The 17,176-nt window shown below is 39.2% G+C and overlaps 1 protein-coding gene across 1 annotated transcript in view; it reads left to right on the plus strand.

The window, feature by feature from the left end:
- The window catches only part of LOC109935695 (serine/threonine-protein kinase Nek6), a 184,908-nt gene that overhangs the window by 126,843 nt on the left and 40,889 nt on the right, over nucleotides 1–17,176 (plus strand). The window contains exon 8 of the mRNA XM_048613374.1: nucleotides 13,087–13,181. Within this exon, the coding sequence (XP_048469331.1) occupies nucleotides 13,087–13,181 (95 nt within the window). The remainder of the gene's footprint in view (nucleotides 1–13,086; nucleotides 13,182–17,176) is intronic.

Genomic DNA, 17,176 nt, shown 5'->3' on the forward strand with positions numbered 1-17,176 from the left:
GTGACACGCGGAGGTGTACACAGGGAGGTGTACACAATGCAGTGACACGGGGAGATGTACACAATGCAGTGACACAGGGAGGTGTATACCGGGAGGTGTACACAATGCAGTGACACAGGGAAGTGTATACCGGGAGATGTACACAAAGCAGTGACACACGGGGAAATGTAAACAGGGAGTTGTACACAATGCAGTGACACGGGGAGATGTACACAGGGAGGTGTATACAATGCAGTGACACACGGAGGTGTACATAGGGAGGTGTATACAATGCAGTGACACACGGAGGTGTACACAGGGAAGGTGAACATGAGGCAGAAACATGAGGAGAAGTGTGGCAATGTAGCCCCTCCACATTTAACTTCCATTTCCAGGAAAAGTGCCCAGGCTCAGAATGCTCCTGGGAAACCAGCCTCCTGGTCAATGGAGAGAATGTAAATGGCCACCTATCTCACTGCTCACCCCTATTTGAGACTGATAGTCTTATCGCACTGGGAGTGATAGAGACACACATACAGAGAAACTGGGACACACACACACACACACACACACACATACACGCTATAACATAGAGAGACAAGGCAGCACAGTGACTCATTGTAATACTGAAACTCTCAGAGAGTAAGGACCACATTGTAGCGTACATCCTGCTGGATTGTGGTCTGATGTGGAGATGAAAGGATCAGAATCAGTCTTTGTTGCCCCTGAAAAACCGGGACCCAAGGGAGGCATGCTCCTTGTGGGAATGAGCCAGCGTGCCTAAGTGTCAAAGCCATTATTGGAGTCCTACCTCTGACCTGCTAGCTGTCAATTCCTGGTGTGAGAGTGAACCCACATGCATTTCTACCCAAATGAGGAGCAAATCGGGCTCAGCAGTGTGGTTTCCCTGTTTGAACAGGCTGACGCTAGCTATCGTTTAAACTCCATTGTGAAGAATGAGTGTTCATGTACTAGATTGCTGATACTTGTCAAACTGTGCTCCAGTGAAGTCAGCACCTGTAGATGAGGTGTAATAAAGTAGGAATGCAAACAGTATGAGCATATATGTCAAAATAACCAAGATCATTTTATAAATTGTTCAGCTAGCTTGTTATCATCCTCAAATCTCAAAAAAAAAACCAGAAGCTAATTGATATTTTGATTGCTAATATGTGTAGTAAGTCGGAGTAATGAGACCTTGGGCTGTACCTGGGATTACAAAGCAGTAATTAAATGAAACACTTCATTACCTGGAAGACAAGACCACTGCAGCTCTGTAGATCACATGTTGTAAAGCACACTTGCTTGTAAAAGGACAACCACACAACAAGCTGAATCCTTTATTAGCTTCATTTGTTGTCATGATCAGGATTATTTCAAATGAATAACAATGCCAGATCATCATCTTATCATGTGATACCCAATACTTGAACAAACAGGTAACACACTCCTGCTCTGTCCCCATCCTTTTGTTCTTTGAGTTAACTATTTTTTGAACAACTCAGAAGTGGTTAGCTAAAATAAATCCAAGAATGAGGGTGAATTAGACTCAGCAATGTTTAAACAAGAAAAGTAGGAATGTAAGATTAAAGAATGGTTAACCAATTAAAGATTGATGTCTTCTTTGATGCCTGGTGTCATTTTGTATATCAGAATAATTACTACACATTGTTAATTGGCTAATGAGCATTCAGTCACTGACCTCATACAGTGGTCTACTTAATGGAAAGTGCTGCTAAAATAGTCTCTTACTTGATTATTTTTCATTTAAATTTGAAATTGCGTTACTGGATTAATCCTAAGGAGGTTTGATGGTTTTGAAACCTTCCTCCATAGGCTACCCACAGTCGTTTGTTTTCTGCTTTCCACTTGCTTTTCGGTGAAATCTATTTCCTTAAATGCTCCTGTTAGTTTTCAGCATTTATCTGACCTCTAGTCAAAAAGCATTTAATGCCTAGTTGTCCAGTACAGTGCAATTCAGTGGGTAAAATGGTGAACTTCTTTGGGAGGCATTCCAAGGGTTAGTAGATAAATTTGAATCTAGCTGTTTGTGGTTCGGGTTCCTATGTCTGTGATCACTCAGCAATACTGGATATACAGACCACGCAGCTCCAGTCTGTGTTGGTGCATGTTACAGCTGGTGCCCCTTGTGGCCCAATGAGGACACAATTTTGACTCTCAATGTTGAACAAATGTAAATTGTGAGCCTTCAAAATCAGGCTTGGCCAACCTCTCTGCATAGGCCAACGTGTCAATTTTTCACTCACTTGAAGGGCTTGTGAGCAAATATTAGAAAGCTAATGTTTGCCACAACAGAAAATATGAACGTCAGGTAATACACAATTCCAAGGAACAAACTGATCATTAAGTGCCAAGCAGCGTAGAAGACTATTAAAACTTTTCTTTTTTCTCTTTTTGGTTAAGAAGCAGAGTGAGAGGTAGATGACTGGGCCTAAAGTTGCGATCACCAGGTAAATGGCTGGCAGCAGGGCCAAGCTAAGGAATTCACAAAGACTGACCTTGGCTTGCCTCTAGTGGGGGTACACTCTGAGCTTACCTCAGCACAATACACATGGAAATAAGGCTCAGAAATGAGTTACCCTTCAGACTGGTTTTGCCTCATCTCCCAGCATGCTTTGTGGATTGATCTTTGTTTGGGGTGGGTGTGGCGTGGTTGGATAGTGAGTGCCCACTCAAACAACACAAGATGGGAGAGATTGAAAGAGTATTCTTCTTTCACAACGTTGTGAGCCACCTCTTGGAGATACCATGAAACCAATGACAGTGTGCAGTGGCAGAGAAAAAAAAATGCCTGAGTCTTCATCAATCGTTTCTTGATCAGAAGAATTAACAAAACAGAAGGTGTGTCTGTGGAAAAATGAATTTAAGATTCAGGTTTGTCAACCCATTTGATGAAAAATATTTAACTTCAAAAGAAAAAAAAATTGTTAAAAATAATTAAGTGGTCCTAATGTTTGCACTCTGTCGTCGTGGCAAAAAGATTCATGTTGTCCTGGAAAATATAATAGATTTCCATTGCCACCCCTGTCTGTGCATTTGGAAAAGTAACGGAAATAAATCATCTCATGTCAGATAAGCCTGACTCACTTCACAATCTGTGCCTGTGTGGTATCATGACTGCTGTGTACTCGAGGGACAGAAGTCTTTGGGGAATAATGGGATTCCACGCTGCTTTCTGGTGCAAGTGACAAAACAACTTGCACGTGCAACCATTTCCGAGCTACAATAATCTGAGACAAGAGTGCATCTTCAGAAGGGAATGCATCTTGTTGTTTGGAAACCTGAGCATTTAAAAATAAGAAATGTTGATTTGCTCCTTCCCTCTCTGGAGTATTTGTATAAAGTGGTTGGAGATTTTACTGGATATATTTCCATATTAGTAATCCAATGGTTTAAAAATTCATCCTCAATAGAATCTCCAAAAAATATAACAGCATTTTAACCATTAAATTGCAAGGCCCTCGTTTATACCCTTGATTTAATTTTCAGATAGTAAATGATTCCTAGGGTCTTCTGCACCAGATTCTTGAATGTCAATCTAGTGTAAAATCTTTTTAAATTATCGAATATAAGAGATGAACGCCGAACTAATTACAAATTCTTATTATTGCAGAAATACTGTTGTGTATTCCTGCTAGAAACCTAAAGCAATACAAGACGCAGCAACCTTTATTTATAATGAATTGCACTGAAAAGCTCATCATTGGTTGAGGAGTCTGTTGATCATTTTGGCTTCTTAACTTGCAATCCCTTGATTGCTTTGACCGAATGCAACATGTCTGACATTTTGCTTGACACTGCTTTGGATAAAGTAATGATATTTTCTCGCTGACAAAAATGCAGAGTCCCTACAGGCTTAACATGTCTGCATATCTTAAACAGAGAAGCTACTTTTGCTGGGAGGAAGAAACCAGTAGAACAGGGTAAAGGGGGTGCTATGTAGTATCTTACAAGTTCTTTTTCTTAATTGATCTGATTGGGCATATAATCTAGATTTGGTAAAGGGCATTGTGCATGCATTAATGTTCCTTTTCAGATCTGCCCTGGTCGAATGAGATTTGCAGAGGTGCAAATTTTTCCCTTAGAACCCACCCCCCACGTTGTCATTTCATAAAGCTGCTGACCCATGCATTGGGTGAAACCATATGCAAATGGACTTTATCCTCTAATTTTTCTTCTTCTTCTTCTATTTTCTGACATCAAATTGGCACAAAAGAGCATTCGACAGTGCCATGACCAGTCTGACAGGTGTACTATCGGACTCTGGCAGCACGGCCTATTCAATGTCAGAGAAAAAAGCAATAATTAGAGCAAAGAACAGAATGAACGTCAAACGAATTACCAGGCAGCAGCTCATATTTGTCAGGAAGGATTGCATACATAAGAATTAAGTGACAGTACATGCCCGAGTAATGAAAGAAAAATGAAAGATTTGCCCAAACATAGCGCGCAGGATATATGCGTATGTCTAGCTGGAAGCAAAAGCGAGTAGCCTCGACAAATTATGCTGCCGGAGTTTTGAGAACCGTTATTTTTGCAGATATTCAGAGTCTGTAATTTGTTCAATGATCGATTTGCCATAGCACTTCAATGGTGTGTGTTCTGAAAAATTTCCCATCTCTTCATTAAAGGTGGTCTGCAATTTTTTTTTGTCTAAGAATACTGTTTGAAAATTCAGATTTGACTGCAAATAGTAGGCAAGCCCCTTGTCGAAATATGTAAGTGTGTTTCTGCGGTGGATGATTCCTACAGTAACCAAAATAAATTATGTTCAAATGCTGAAAACTCTGAAGCTTCATATCGACACAAGTACTTTTAAACAGAAGTGTGCAATAAGGGCATTCACACCAGTTTTATGTTGCTGTGCAGTTTGAAGGTTTCTAAAACATATAATTTTTTACATGGAGTTGAGATCTTAGTATCCCAGTTTGCAAAAAGCATGGGTTATGGATAGCCCCTCCTGCCAGGCAAACCCCCACTGACCAACTCATTTTCTCTGTAAATTGCTAAGGGCTCAGAACAAGGAGTCTGGGTTGATGTAATTCACTAACGTGAGATTGTATCCAAAAATGTAAGGAATCGTCTTCAAAATCTAAGCTATTTATTAATTATTTTCCATTTGCAACGTCTTGTGTCCTTTGTGTCAGTTACACTGTTCAGGAAACTAGTCTCACAGAACTGAGCCACAGTATTACTGAATAACTTCAGATCTGAGTGATGAGAATCAAACTGGAATGGTAAAGCCATTCCGAAGCCAGGCAAACATGCTGGAACAGGATGAATGGGCAAGTTTAACATTGGGATGGTTGTGGGATTTGAGTAGGGGTGCGAGCTTAAATTCCCAAGGAATGGAAACATGTCAGGGAGCCAACTCCAAGCTGCTGATTTTTTCGGAAAACCCCAGGAGGGAGGTCGATTCTAAAAAAAAAATATGTTTATGAGGCCACAGCCTCAGGTGTAACCAGTTGCAGAGACCTGGCAACTGCAGCAAGGTGGAGCATTCATTGTGAACCAGGAGGAGTGGGGATGCTGCCACGAAGCTCAGTGACCTATAGCCTCCCCACCCCCACATGTTATAACCCCTTCTGTACCTGGTAATTCCTCCAGGATCAGCCTCCTCCCTCCCAGGGTAGGACTCCCCCACACCCACCCACCCACTCACTGCAGAATTGGACCTGTCCCCAACCCCTCTTCCCGATCAGCACCCTGGGATTAGGGTTTAGATTCCCCTCCAGCCCAACCCTATCCCCAACCTCAGAGATCAGAGATTACATCTTAATAACACTTGGGGTCAGGGATTGAATCTCCCAGATCTTCCTCCCTCCCCACTTCCCCAGAACTGCTGAGTCCAGGGCCCAGACACACCCAGATCTGCAAAGTCTTTTCCAGGGTACTGTAGCAAGATGCTAGGCTGTTCATCAGATCAGACACATGGGGCTGGGAATCTATCAGTGGTACCTGATACATTCACAGCAGGCAGGACAGGGTTAACATCTCTCCCGTGTCACTGATTCACTCACTCACTCACTGATTCATTCACTAACTCATTCACTCGCTCACTCACTCGCTGATTCATTCACTCATTCACTAACTGACTCACTCACTCACTCAAACCGACCCCAGGTGTTTTAACAAAAAGGAAATAAATAGCCTTGGAAAAGTCGGAGTTGTGAAAAGTTCCATTTGTTGTTACGCAAAACTACATTTATAAAACCAAGTGAATGAAATAGATGGTGAAAACTCAGGGTCTGAGCAGCTTTGCCCCACATATAATCCCAGGATGAACAAGAGTCAAATTGCATGATTTAATTTGTGATAGGTAGAGCGGGGGATCTGACGTTGACTGCAGAGATTAAGCACGTGGGGTAGGGGGGAGGGCACTTGTGGTTTGGAGATGGAGTCTCTACTCCTGGACCAGGAGGCCCGGGTTCAAATCCCACCTGCTGCAAAGGTGTGTAATAACATCTCTGAACATGTTAATTAGAAAAATAGGTTAAATAAAAACAATTAAGTAGAAGCTTCTGGGGATCTTATGATGCCGTGGTGGTGTCCCTACCTCTGAGCCAGGAGGTTCAGGTTCAAGTCTAACCTGCTCTAGAGGTGGGTAATAAAATATCTAAACGCATGGAGGAAGGGCCTCTTGTGGTGCAGTGGTAGTGTTCCTACCTCTGAAGCAGGAAGCTGCAGTTCAAGTCTGACCTGCTCGAGAGGTGTGTAATAACATTTCGGAATGGGTTGATTCATAAAATCACCTCCACTAATATCTTAGGGCTGATTTAAAAACATCTCCCTACCTCTGAGTCAGCATGGCTGGGGTACAAGACTCACCTCCTCCAGAGGTGTGTAATAAGAACTCTGAACAGGTTGGTTAGGAAAATATCTAAGCATATGGGGGAGAAAGAGATGCCCAGCTGTGCTAATCTGAGCTAGTGTTAGAATCAAAATGGGCGAAGATGACTTAACCCTGTCCAATGGGTAGAGCTGCAGCTCATTCCAAATCATATTTATATACTTGTCCACCTGTTTTTCCATTGCTGAAAGTAGGTGGTCTCATGTCAGCTGATTGCACGGGAAAAAAGACAAACAGTGATAAAGAAGAATACTTAAGTAACAACAAAGGTTCAGAAACAGCATAGATATCTGACAGGATTGCAGAATTAAACTATAGACAAATCACCAACAGATACAACAATGTTCAGATTAAGAGTTTACATCATTTTCAGGATACACAGGGCGTTAGAGAAGTCACCATAGCATTTCCGTATCCACTTTGCATCACCTTTCTTTGCAGCACACACACACACACGTGCAACATGGTAGGGATTTGTGCTTTCTGCTTTCCAACACTAAAGGGGAGAGATCTTCACAAGGCCAAGTGATGGCCCTTGTTCCACACATTGCTTCATGTATGTTTGAGCAGTCTGATCCACTTGGACTGTGGACGTGTCCCAAAAACTGCAATTATATTCTCATTTTTGACAAAGTTATCCTCCAAATAACAAGCATATATAAAGCCGTTTGGATGACCCAAAAAATACGACAATGTGGAGAAATTGTATCCAAAGTTCCATAAGCTTCCACACAAATTCTAGTGTGATTTTCATGGGACACAATTTAAAAATATTTTTTTAAAAAAAGAGACCAACATAAATATGTTGAAATGATTGTAATAAAGAAATGAGCTCCCGAGCAGAAGCACCTCCTTACAGCTCAATGGTTGTGTGTTTGACTCTTATTCCAAACAAGTCCGGAACACTGTCAAACTGACAATTTTCTGCTAATCACTTCTGAAGATAGCTGCAGTTAAGGAAAAACTGAAGGGAATCATTTTCATTGCTCCATGCCTGTGGGTCGATGCATAATTTTGACAGATTCAGGCAGAAACACAAGCATCAGAGTTGTGGTCCCATGCTCCTTCCTAACACGAAGTTAGTCACTATAGGAGAAGGTGGTTGTTATAATTATGTGAAAACTTGTACTAGTGGTTAAAAAAGCATATGACTGCGATAGTTCTACAATGTGTTTTACTTGAAGTGCTGGAGGTTGTTTTTATTTGTGGCCCACACTTCTTTCTGACTTAAGCGATATATTTTTGCAATGTTAATTGGTGTTTAATTGTGGAGTGAGGATAATTCTGGTGAATTGAAGATCTTGGGCCCAGTTCAGCATGGCACCATTGCAACAGATCTTTTAAAAAAAACCAACAATGCACCTCAGCAGTGTCCCCAGCAAAAGCTAAATGGAACACTAATTCAACACACCTCACCAAAAACGTAGGAAAATGAATCTAAAGAACCCAGCCATCTTCAGGGGAAAAGTTCGATGATAAACATTCTCATTATCAAATGGTGATTTGTACTAATTACGTTTGATGGGTAGTAAACAATTTAAACACTCTTGGAGGTAATAGTCTTGGGAATAATTTGAACATAAATTTGTGTCCTATGCATTGGCTTCCTATGCTCAAATTAAAGACCGGATTAATTTTAACATTATAATTTGTCTGAGGAACATGACAGTTTAACATGTAGCAGCTTCAATCACTCAGGGGGACTTCTACTGTTTTATTTTAGTGACAGTTGCCACTCTCCTTTGTGGTAGCAATTTATTTGTTAAAAATGGTTCTTCTGGATACTTACCAATCTCGAGGCTTGAATAATCTGATGTGGTTTGCAAAGAAAATGTATTTTTTTCATGTGTAAATGTGACTCACTAACAAAAGCAGTCTTGTTTAGCCAGCAAAAATGTTAACATGACAAATGTGGTCCGATTAACGAATCATAACTGTATCTGTCTCCTAAGGCCATAGCAATTTGATTTGTAGTTTTACAGGATTTTTAGAAGCAAATTAAACAGTCAGAAGACATAAAATAATGAAAAAAGCAACCACGCCTGTTAGAGGAAGGAGATTTTGCTGGTTCTGGACAGTTTCATAACACACATTCTGTTTCAGTGCCTTTACCAACTGCAGTTTAATTGCTGCAAAGAACATTATACTTGAACAATTTCTTTATTAATAATACTCTTTGAAATGCTAACCTTGTCATATTGACTAATGTGGTGCATTTGTAGGCCCAAGATGATTAAATTGGAAGTCTTGTGCATTTTGCAAGAACAAGCTCATTATCAGGGATCCCCACATTATGTTGGATGGGTTATGAAAGAGATGTGGCTTGTCATTCTTTTATTAGGACACTTACTTCAAAATTAACATTTCTCCATAAAATGTAGAGGCACTATTGTCCAAACAGTTAAGCCAACCTTTGCTGGACAGTGGGTGTTCAAAGAACTCAGAAGTGGACGTAGGCTGTTCTGAAAACCTACGTTATAAACTTGAACAGCCTAATGCACAAATCTCAAGTAAAGCATGGGGCGCACTCATCCGCATTATAAACCCTGTCAAACTGCTTTGATCTAAGGCCATTTTCAGGGATTATTCAAGGCGACAATTTCAAATTGAACAAAGCCTTCTCTGGCCAACCAAACAAGTCTGTAATAACATGAAAGAGAGAAACATGGATTTCAGTCTCAGATGCAGATTTCTCATTCAATGAACCAAGAATTTGAAAAAAAAATCATCTGTATCCAATTTATAAAACTGACCACTGGTTTGGTTTTCATTGTTTGTTGTAAAAGAGCATTAGGTGTAGTTCCATCCATATTTTATAGACTACTTTTGCTAAACTGTCAGTTTTCTTGTAATATTACCTATGTTAAATATTGTAAGTATATCAAAATAATGTAGATTACAGGTGATCAGCATGATGTTGATTGGAACCTATAAGCTCTGTAGTAACACATGCAATACACAGTGCATTGTTTGGCTGTAGTTCAATTATTCTAAGTACTGGCAGTCTAGTGTTCATGTTTGGTGATATTTTTCATAGGAAGTTATAATTTAGAAAATCCCTTTCCATATCACTAGGAAAAGCTTTGAACTCTAAGCTTAACCCGCAATGTACTAAACACTATTAGCCCTTGCTTTTGTGCTGTGAGGAACTGAGCTCAAGTGAAGTCAACAGTTTATACCCTTGACTTATCTTTAAGTTTTGCTCTCTCTGCTGTCTCTTACTTCTCTCATTACATTCACTGGCCTAGGGACATGGAGGTTAATATCTTTTTCCTACTAAGAATTCTGGATATCATGAAATCTTTTAGCATTATTTCTTCCTGGAAGAACAATTTCTGATACCCTATTTTATCATCTGTTCAGAATCCCAACTCATATCCAATGTTATGGAAACACTTGAGGCTTATGAGAGCGCACAGGGGCAACAACAACTTAACAAAATAGGTGTCAACTTTTTTCTGGTTCAATTTTCAAGGCAATGCCTTGACCAATTCGTCAACCTGCCCAGTTTATAAACTTTAACAAAGTTTTGCATTTACCTCTCAATCATCATTAAATAGTGCATTCTCACAATACTTCCACTAGCCCACCAATCAGCACTGCCTTCGCATACAGTATAAATTTTAATTTCCTCCTTAAATTGGTATTCTTGTGAATTGTGCTGATGAGCAAGATGACAAAGTGTGCTATTTTAGCAGTTAATAAATTGCATATTTCACAAGTAATGTTTTTATATATTGTGTATGTGTTTACACTTCACATAAGTAATCATTCTTGCCAATTGCAATCCTCCCTATTATAAAATGTGCTTTGTCAAACAATTTTGTGCAAGGTGGAATTGCTGCTGTACCTAAGAGTTGTTTACTTAGCACCCAGTGTGATTTACCTTTCATACAATGGGGAGTGACTGATTAATATGGTGTATGAAATGCATTTTTTTTTGCTATTTACTTGCTGTTAACCCATCATTTTAAAAGAAATTTATCACCTCTATCAAGAGAGAAAAGAATTTCAGACAAATACACTAAGTATTTGCTTCCTGTTATCTCTCAATGTTAATTCCAAGGCCTCAGTGGACTGTTATGGTCTTGTGACTTGAATTACAGACATTTTGCTGTTCCAGTTCAAAATACACCTCTCTTTATGCTATCCTATTGCATGTTGGAAATTGTGTCTGCAAAGGGGATCACTATCTTCTTCTGCATTTACATCCAATGCAGCTGAAATGCAGATACGTTAGCTCAAATAGCTGCTATGTTACAATATGAGATACCTTCAACATCCAAATCTTAAGCCCAAGAAGCTTATTATCCTGCTGGGCCTCCTGGCTGTGAGGGTTTTATTCATGAATTAAAGAAGCTCTGATAAACTGCACATTTCCCTCCGGTGGTGGATATTTTTGGAAATTGCTTGCTAGCGGCAGTTAATTCACAGAACTAAAAAAATACAATTGATGAGTTCAGATTTAGACACTCCAGCAGACTTTTAACAGTCTGATTCACTTTATCAGATATGCAGCTCAGTTAAATATATATTCTTCTTTCAGTTTCTTCCATTCACATGACGTCACTATAGTGCTGGCTGATTACCTTCTCTATATCTCCTGTCAGTCATCCATTTTTATTCTAATACCAATGTGTTTAAGTTTCTCACTGTTGCTCTTTGCTATTTTGTGTTTGGCCTTTCGGTCCTCCTTCTTCTTGGTAGTACTGTATCCATCACTCATCTCACCACATTTCCTGTCTCTCTCTCTCTCACCCTACAAGATGACCATACCATTTCAATCATGTCTTAGCTACTTTCTTTGATGCTCTCTCAAATCTTCATTGACCCCCGATGTATCAGTATCGTCTTCCCACTACTTTGAAACAAGCTATTTGATGTACTATGTTTCACCAAAATGGATAGAAGTTTATAAATTTGATTCTAGTGTTCTCAATGAGACACGTTTCACTATAATGTGGAATAATATTAACTACATTTTTAGACCACATCAGAAAAATGGGAAGAAGGTAATAATCAGTGTTACTGGGCCAAGCCTCTGAACATCCTCCTTCAAAGGGAGTAATTCTGTTTCTTTGCTATTCAATGAGCGGTGACCTAAATGACAAATTTGGTCACCCAGCAAAAATGTCTGTAATTCAAGTCACAAGACTGTAACAGTGTGCTGAGACCTTGGAATTACATTGTGGAGTAATAGGAAGCAAACATTTAATGTATTTGTCTGAGATTCCTTCCTGCCTTGATTGAGGTGATAATCCTTTTCAAATATGTGGTTTAACACCATGTAAATATCAAAGAGAAGCATTTCAGACACTATATTAATCAATCATGTGTACAGTTATTCCACAGGAGAAATTCAGGAGCTGTGTCATCCTGGCTCAATCATGCTGAACTTGTAAGACTTATATTAAGTATTTTTACTTTGAAAGAAAACCAGTCACTATCATAAGCAAAGCATACACCTCTCACTAGAATTACAATGCCAGGGCAGAATGGTGAAACAAGATGCGAAGCACACAAACGTCAATTGGTCATTTTTAATTTAATCTTCTGGTGTTTGTTGAAGATACTAGGAATTAATTAAAGAATTTCTTATTGTTTCATAATGTTTATTAACTAGAAACTCCTTCATAAATTTTCAACATCTTCTGGAATCCAAACTAATATTCTCCACGCCTTCTCCATTCCTCATTTCTTTAATGCCAAAGAGTTTTCTCTAGCTCCATCTACAGGGCAGCAAACCTTTGTCTGCAGTGAGGCAGGGTGTGCAGATCTCTTTATGTCATCCTACTTTACAGTAAAACCACTGAGAACTACTTCAAATAGCATATCAGAGATATCTGGTAGGCTTAGAACAGTAGCTTTGACTGTGTTTATGTAGGATTTAGATTCAATTCTTGTCATAATTAAATTCAAGATGTCTTTTTATGAATCCACATGGCATGTTTTAAGGATGTAATGACTGGAGCCTACCTTCTATACAACTGATAATATTCTCCAAACTGGAATTGATAAACAATTGAGCTTCTCTCATTGTTATCCTGGGACTAGTGATATCCTGCAATGCACACATTTTAAAAATGTACATTGGAAAGATGATAGTTTACAATGGGTTAAATTAGACCCATTATCATTTATCAACAGCGTTTGGTAAAACTTGTTCTGTGCAGTGTTTAATCTATTGATAATAAAAGAGAGTGCCATAATGTTCTGTGATTTTGTTTAAATTACAGTTGGAACACCATACTATATGTCCCCAGAGAGAATACATGAAAATGGTTATAACTTCAAATCAGATATCTGGTCACTTGGCTGTTTATTGTATGAGGTAAGCAGGTTGAGTTTCCTAATCTTTTATTTGAAAAGTTATGAATTCAGGGAATTCAATGCAGTAGCGTGTAGATCAACTCTAGGAAATTGATTGTGTTGCTGAGTCCTCTCATTCTTCAGTTAATTAAAAATTCAAACGCAGCCCAGATGCAAACGCTGATGTTGACTTTCTCTCTGAGAATTATGGAAAGGTCTGAATAAACGATGGTTTACAATAAATAAGGTATTGAACCTCTGGTTGGAAACCAGCACCAGCAGCAGGAAATAACAAGGTGTAGAGCTGGATGAACACAGCTGGCCAAGCAGCATCAGAGGAGCAGGAAAGCTGACGTTTCGGGTCTGGACCCTTCTTCACCACCACCACTACCAGCACCCCCCGCCCCTGCCCCCCCCGCCCCCCCCCCCCCCCGCAGCTCCCCCTCCCACCCCCCCCAATCCACCCACCCAGCAGGAGGAAATCCAAGGACAAAATTGCCATCAGAGGGAATACTATCTGGGTAAATTCATGACAAAGGATTACAGATAAAGAATGCAAATTAGCATTTCTGAGATTAGGGTTTGGTTGAAGCTTATTTGCATTTTTTGACAACTTTTAGGAAACATTAGGTGAGATGATGGAATAATCTAGCTGAGGTCTATCAGATAATTAAAGGAGTCGATAAAGAGGAGGTAGTGAGGAAATAGTTTCCTGCAACTGTAATGGAATAGCTCCAAACAAGGGACATAATTCTGAAATAACACAAGATTACTTGAGGGCAAGTTTTGTAAAGCATTTCTTCACACAAAATAGAGTGGTAATCTAGAACTGTCTTCTTCTCAAGACTATTAAAGTTGGTAAATTGAAATTTGAGAATGGTAGATTGTTGTTAGGCAAGTGCATTATGAGTTACACACCCAACGCAGGTAGGTGGAGTTAGGACGCAAAGCAGTCATGATTTGACCTAATGGTAAAATAGGTTTGAGGGGCTGAATGGCCTTTTCTTGTTTGCAAACAAGTAATGGCATTTTGTTTCACGCTTCCTCACTTAATTTAGTAAATGGAGTGAATACAGAACGAAGATGAGGAAGTAAAGACTTACAAAAAATTAAGCAAAGAATTGTGGATGCTAAAGATCTGAAACAAAAACAGAAATTGCTGGAGATACTCAGCAGGTCTGGCCACCATCGGTGAAGAGTTAACATTTTGAGTCTAGTGACCCTTCTTCAGAACTGATAGTGGCTGGGAAAAGGTGGTATTTATTGCTGATGATGGAGAGTGTGAGGAACAAGGAGTGAGTAGATAAGTGGAGACAGGGCCCAGGGAGAGTGTGAAAGAATGCTAGGCAAGTGAAGGGATAGTAAATGGTAAATAGAAAACCAGGGAAGGAGAAAAGCTGATAATAGGGACCACAAGAAATTGAAAATGGATCAGCTGTGCTGAAACAAGCCCATGTCTTTGCCAGGGCCATGGATGTTGGATAGGTAAAGGACTTGGAAGGAGGTGTTCAGGCATTTTAGAGCCAACTCATTTTCTCTTACTAAAGCAGCTGATTTCGACATGTTTATCTATAGTTCTGCCTATGTATTATGCATTTATTGTGTGTTCTGGCAGAAATACCAGTGTGACTAGGATGAGAAGGAGACTAGTCAAATTCAAGTAGAAAATTAAATCTACAAGTGTGACTGGACAAAACGTAAAGAACAAAGAGCAATGCATCACTTGCATTATCTAGATTCTTATGTAGAAAGGTTAGACCACGGGACATGGTGCTCAATACATATAACTCTTTGGCTAAAAGGTAAAATAGCTGCAACAACTGCTGACTGATACATGAAACCTTCTCAACTAATGAAGACAAATTCCTTGGCCTTCTTTACATTCCCATGTCCTCGTAACAAACACATTATCCCAATCCTCTACAGCAATCGCAAAAGTGATGGCTTAAAAATTCAGTACATTTCTTAATGAAGGAAAAAGCTGGTTAAAAGTTTCACACATAAATAACCTATATAATAGTTATTTTTATAAAACTGGGCAGCACTTAAAGTTACATTATTGTATTTCCTATTGTTGTATTCCATCAAATCATCAAACAGTGATGTGATATGAAAGATGTAACATGTAAATAAGATGAAATGAGAGACCAATTGATTTAGTTGATTGTGTTATTGTGTGCTGGAAGGACACCACTGAGACCTCTCATCTGTCTACAACATGTTGTTGTATTATGTTGTTATGAGGCTGTGTGACACATATACTTGAGGAAAGATGTGCATAACCTTACAACTTACAAAGAATGTATCTTCAGTCAAGCCTTTCCTCAAGTTGAACTCTCATATACGGAAACTAAATGTATGCTTTACATATTTAATGTACTGCAGTTAGTGAAAGAGTGTCTGGCTCAAGTGGAGCTGATTTATGTGCTGGTGGTGAGTAAAGGTTGTCTGGCTTGTGCTCAGAAAAAGAAATATTGGTGCTTGGAGCTGAATGAAAATCAATGTAAATCCTGCCTGTGGGACCTGAGCTGTTGTGGGAATAGTCCATCACAGACTGAAAGTAACAGTCCCTCCTCAACTTTGATGGGAGAGGAGAAAAATCTGGAAATTGATTCCTCTGTGCTGCTGTGCGTTTTTTATAATTCAATAAACAATACAGAGCTTCCTGAAAATAGATTACCTTTTCCATCAGCATAGACAAAATAAGACATATAGAAATACCCACAGATCAAGATTAATACTGAAATGCAGTAAGATAGAAAGGAACAGTTATGAAGAAGGGTCACGATGAAGAGACACATGTTCAGTTCAGAGATGTGGGTGAATCTCATCACTCTGGCAGCGGAGGCAGATAGTTAATGCCAGAGTTGGTGTTTTACAATTAGAGTCATTTAGTGATTCTTGATGAAAGTTCTCAACTAGTTTTATATGTAACTGTTTGTAGAAACAGAGAAAAAGCGGAAACTGAATGTAACCATTTTTGAATTGATTCTTCAATCTGTGGAATTTCATTGAAACCAAACTGTGGATTACTTAGTATCCCATATCCTCTAGTAATTCTGATTAATCAAATTATTCTGGTTAATCTCATATTTAAAATAATTTCACCAATTTCCATTAGCAAAAGAGAATTCCAGACTTCTGCCACACTTTTCATGCGGTTTTGTATTACTAACGTCACTTCTGAAAGGCCTGAGTCTAATGTTTAAGCCGTACCTCCTCGTCCCAGACACCTCAACCAGTAGAAATTATTTATCTTCACTAGCCTATCAGTTACGCTTTATATCTTGAAATCTTCAAACCATCTTTTAACTTTCTAAAATCTAGGAAATGCAACCTTAGTTTGCATATTTTCTCCTTATGATTTAGTCCTTTCAGTCTAGATACCACTGGATTCACTCCAATGTCGATATATTCCTTCTCAGGTAGGATGCCCAGAACTGCTTACAGCAATTCCAGGTATGGACTAACTATGACTTTGTATAGCAGTTACATAACTTCTGCCCACTTATGTTCTTATCCACTATATATAAATCCAGAATTCTATCAGTCTCTTTGATTGTTTTCTCTATCTGTCCTCAGCGTTTGAATAATAAATGTTTATGGACCCCCAAGTCTCTTTGGATCTGTACTGATTCTAGATTTTAATCAATTAGAAAAAGCTTTTATCTATCCTTTCTTAGTCCAGACTTGCCTACATTGAAATGTACCTGTCACAGCTTTGCCCTATCACTTTGTCAATTTAACATCTCTCTTTAATTTCATATTTCCATTACATTGCTTTCAATACCACCTACGTTTTTTGTCACCAGCAGAGTTGGACTGTGACTTTGTATCTCATCATATGTCATTAGTAAATATGGCAAGTATTTGAGGCCCCAACACGGTTCCCAGTAGAACATCGACCGGAAGAAGTGCGGATGCTGTAAATCAGGAACAAAAACAGAAGTTGCTGGAAAAGCTCAGCAGGTCTGGCAGCATCTGTGAAGAGAAAATCTGTTCTGAGGAGGAGTCACC

The sequence above is a fragment of the Rhincodon typus genome, chromosome 28 (genome assembly GCF_021869965.1).
Source record: "Rhincodon typus isolate 14 chromosome 28, sRhiTyp1.1, whole genome shotgun sequence".
Classification (NCBI taxonomy): Eukaryota; Metazoa; Chordata; class Chondrichthyes; order Orectolobiformes; family Rhincodontidae; genus Rhincodon; species Rhincodon typus.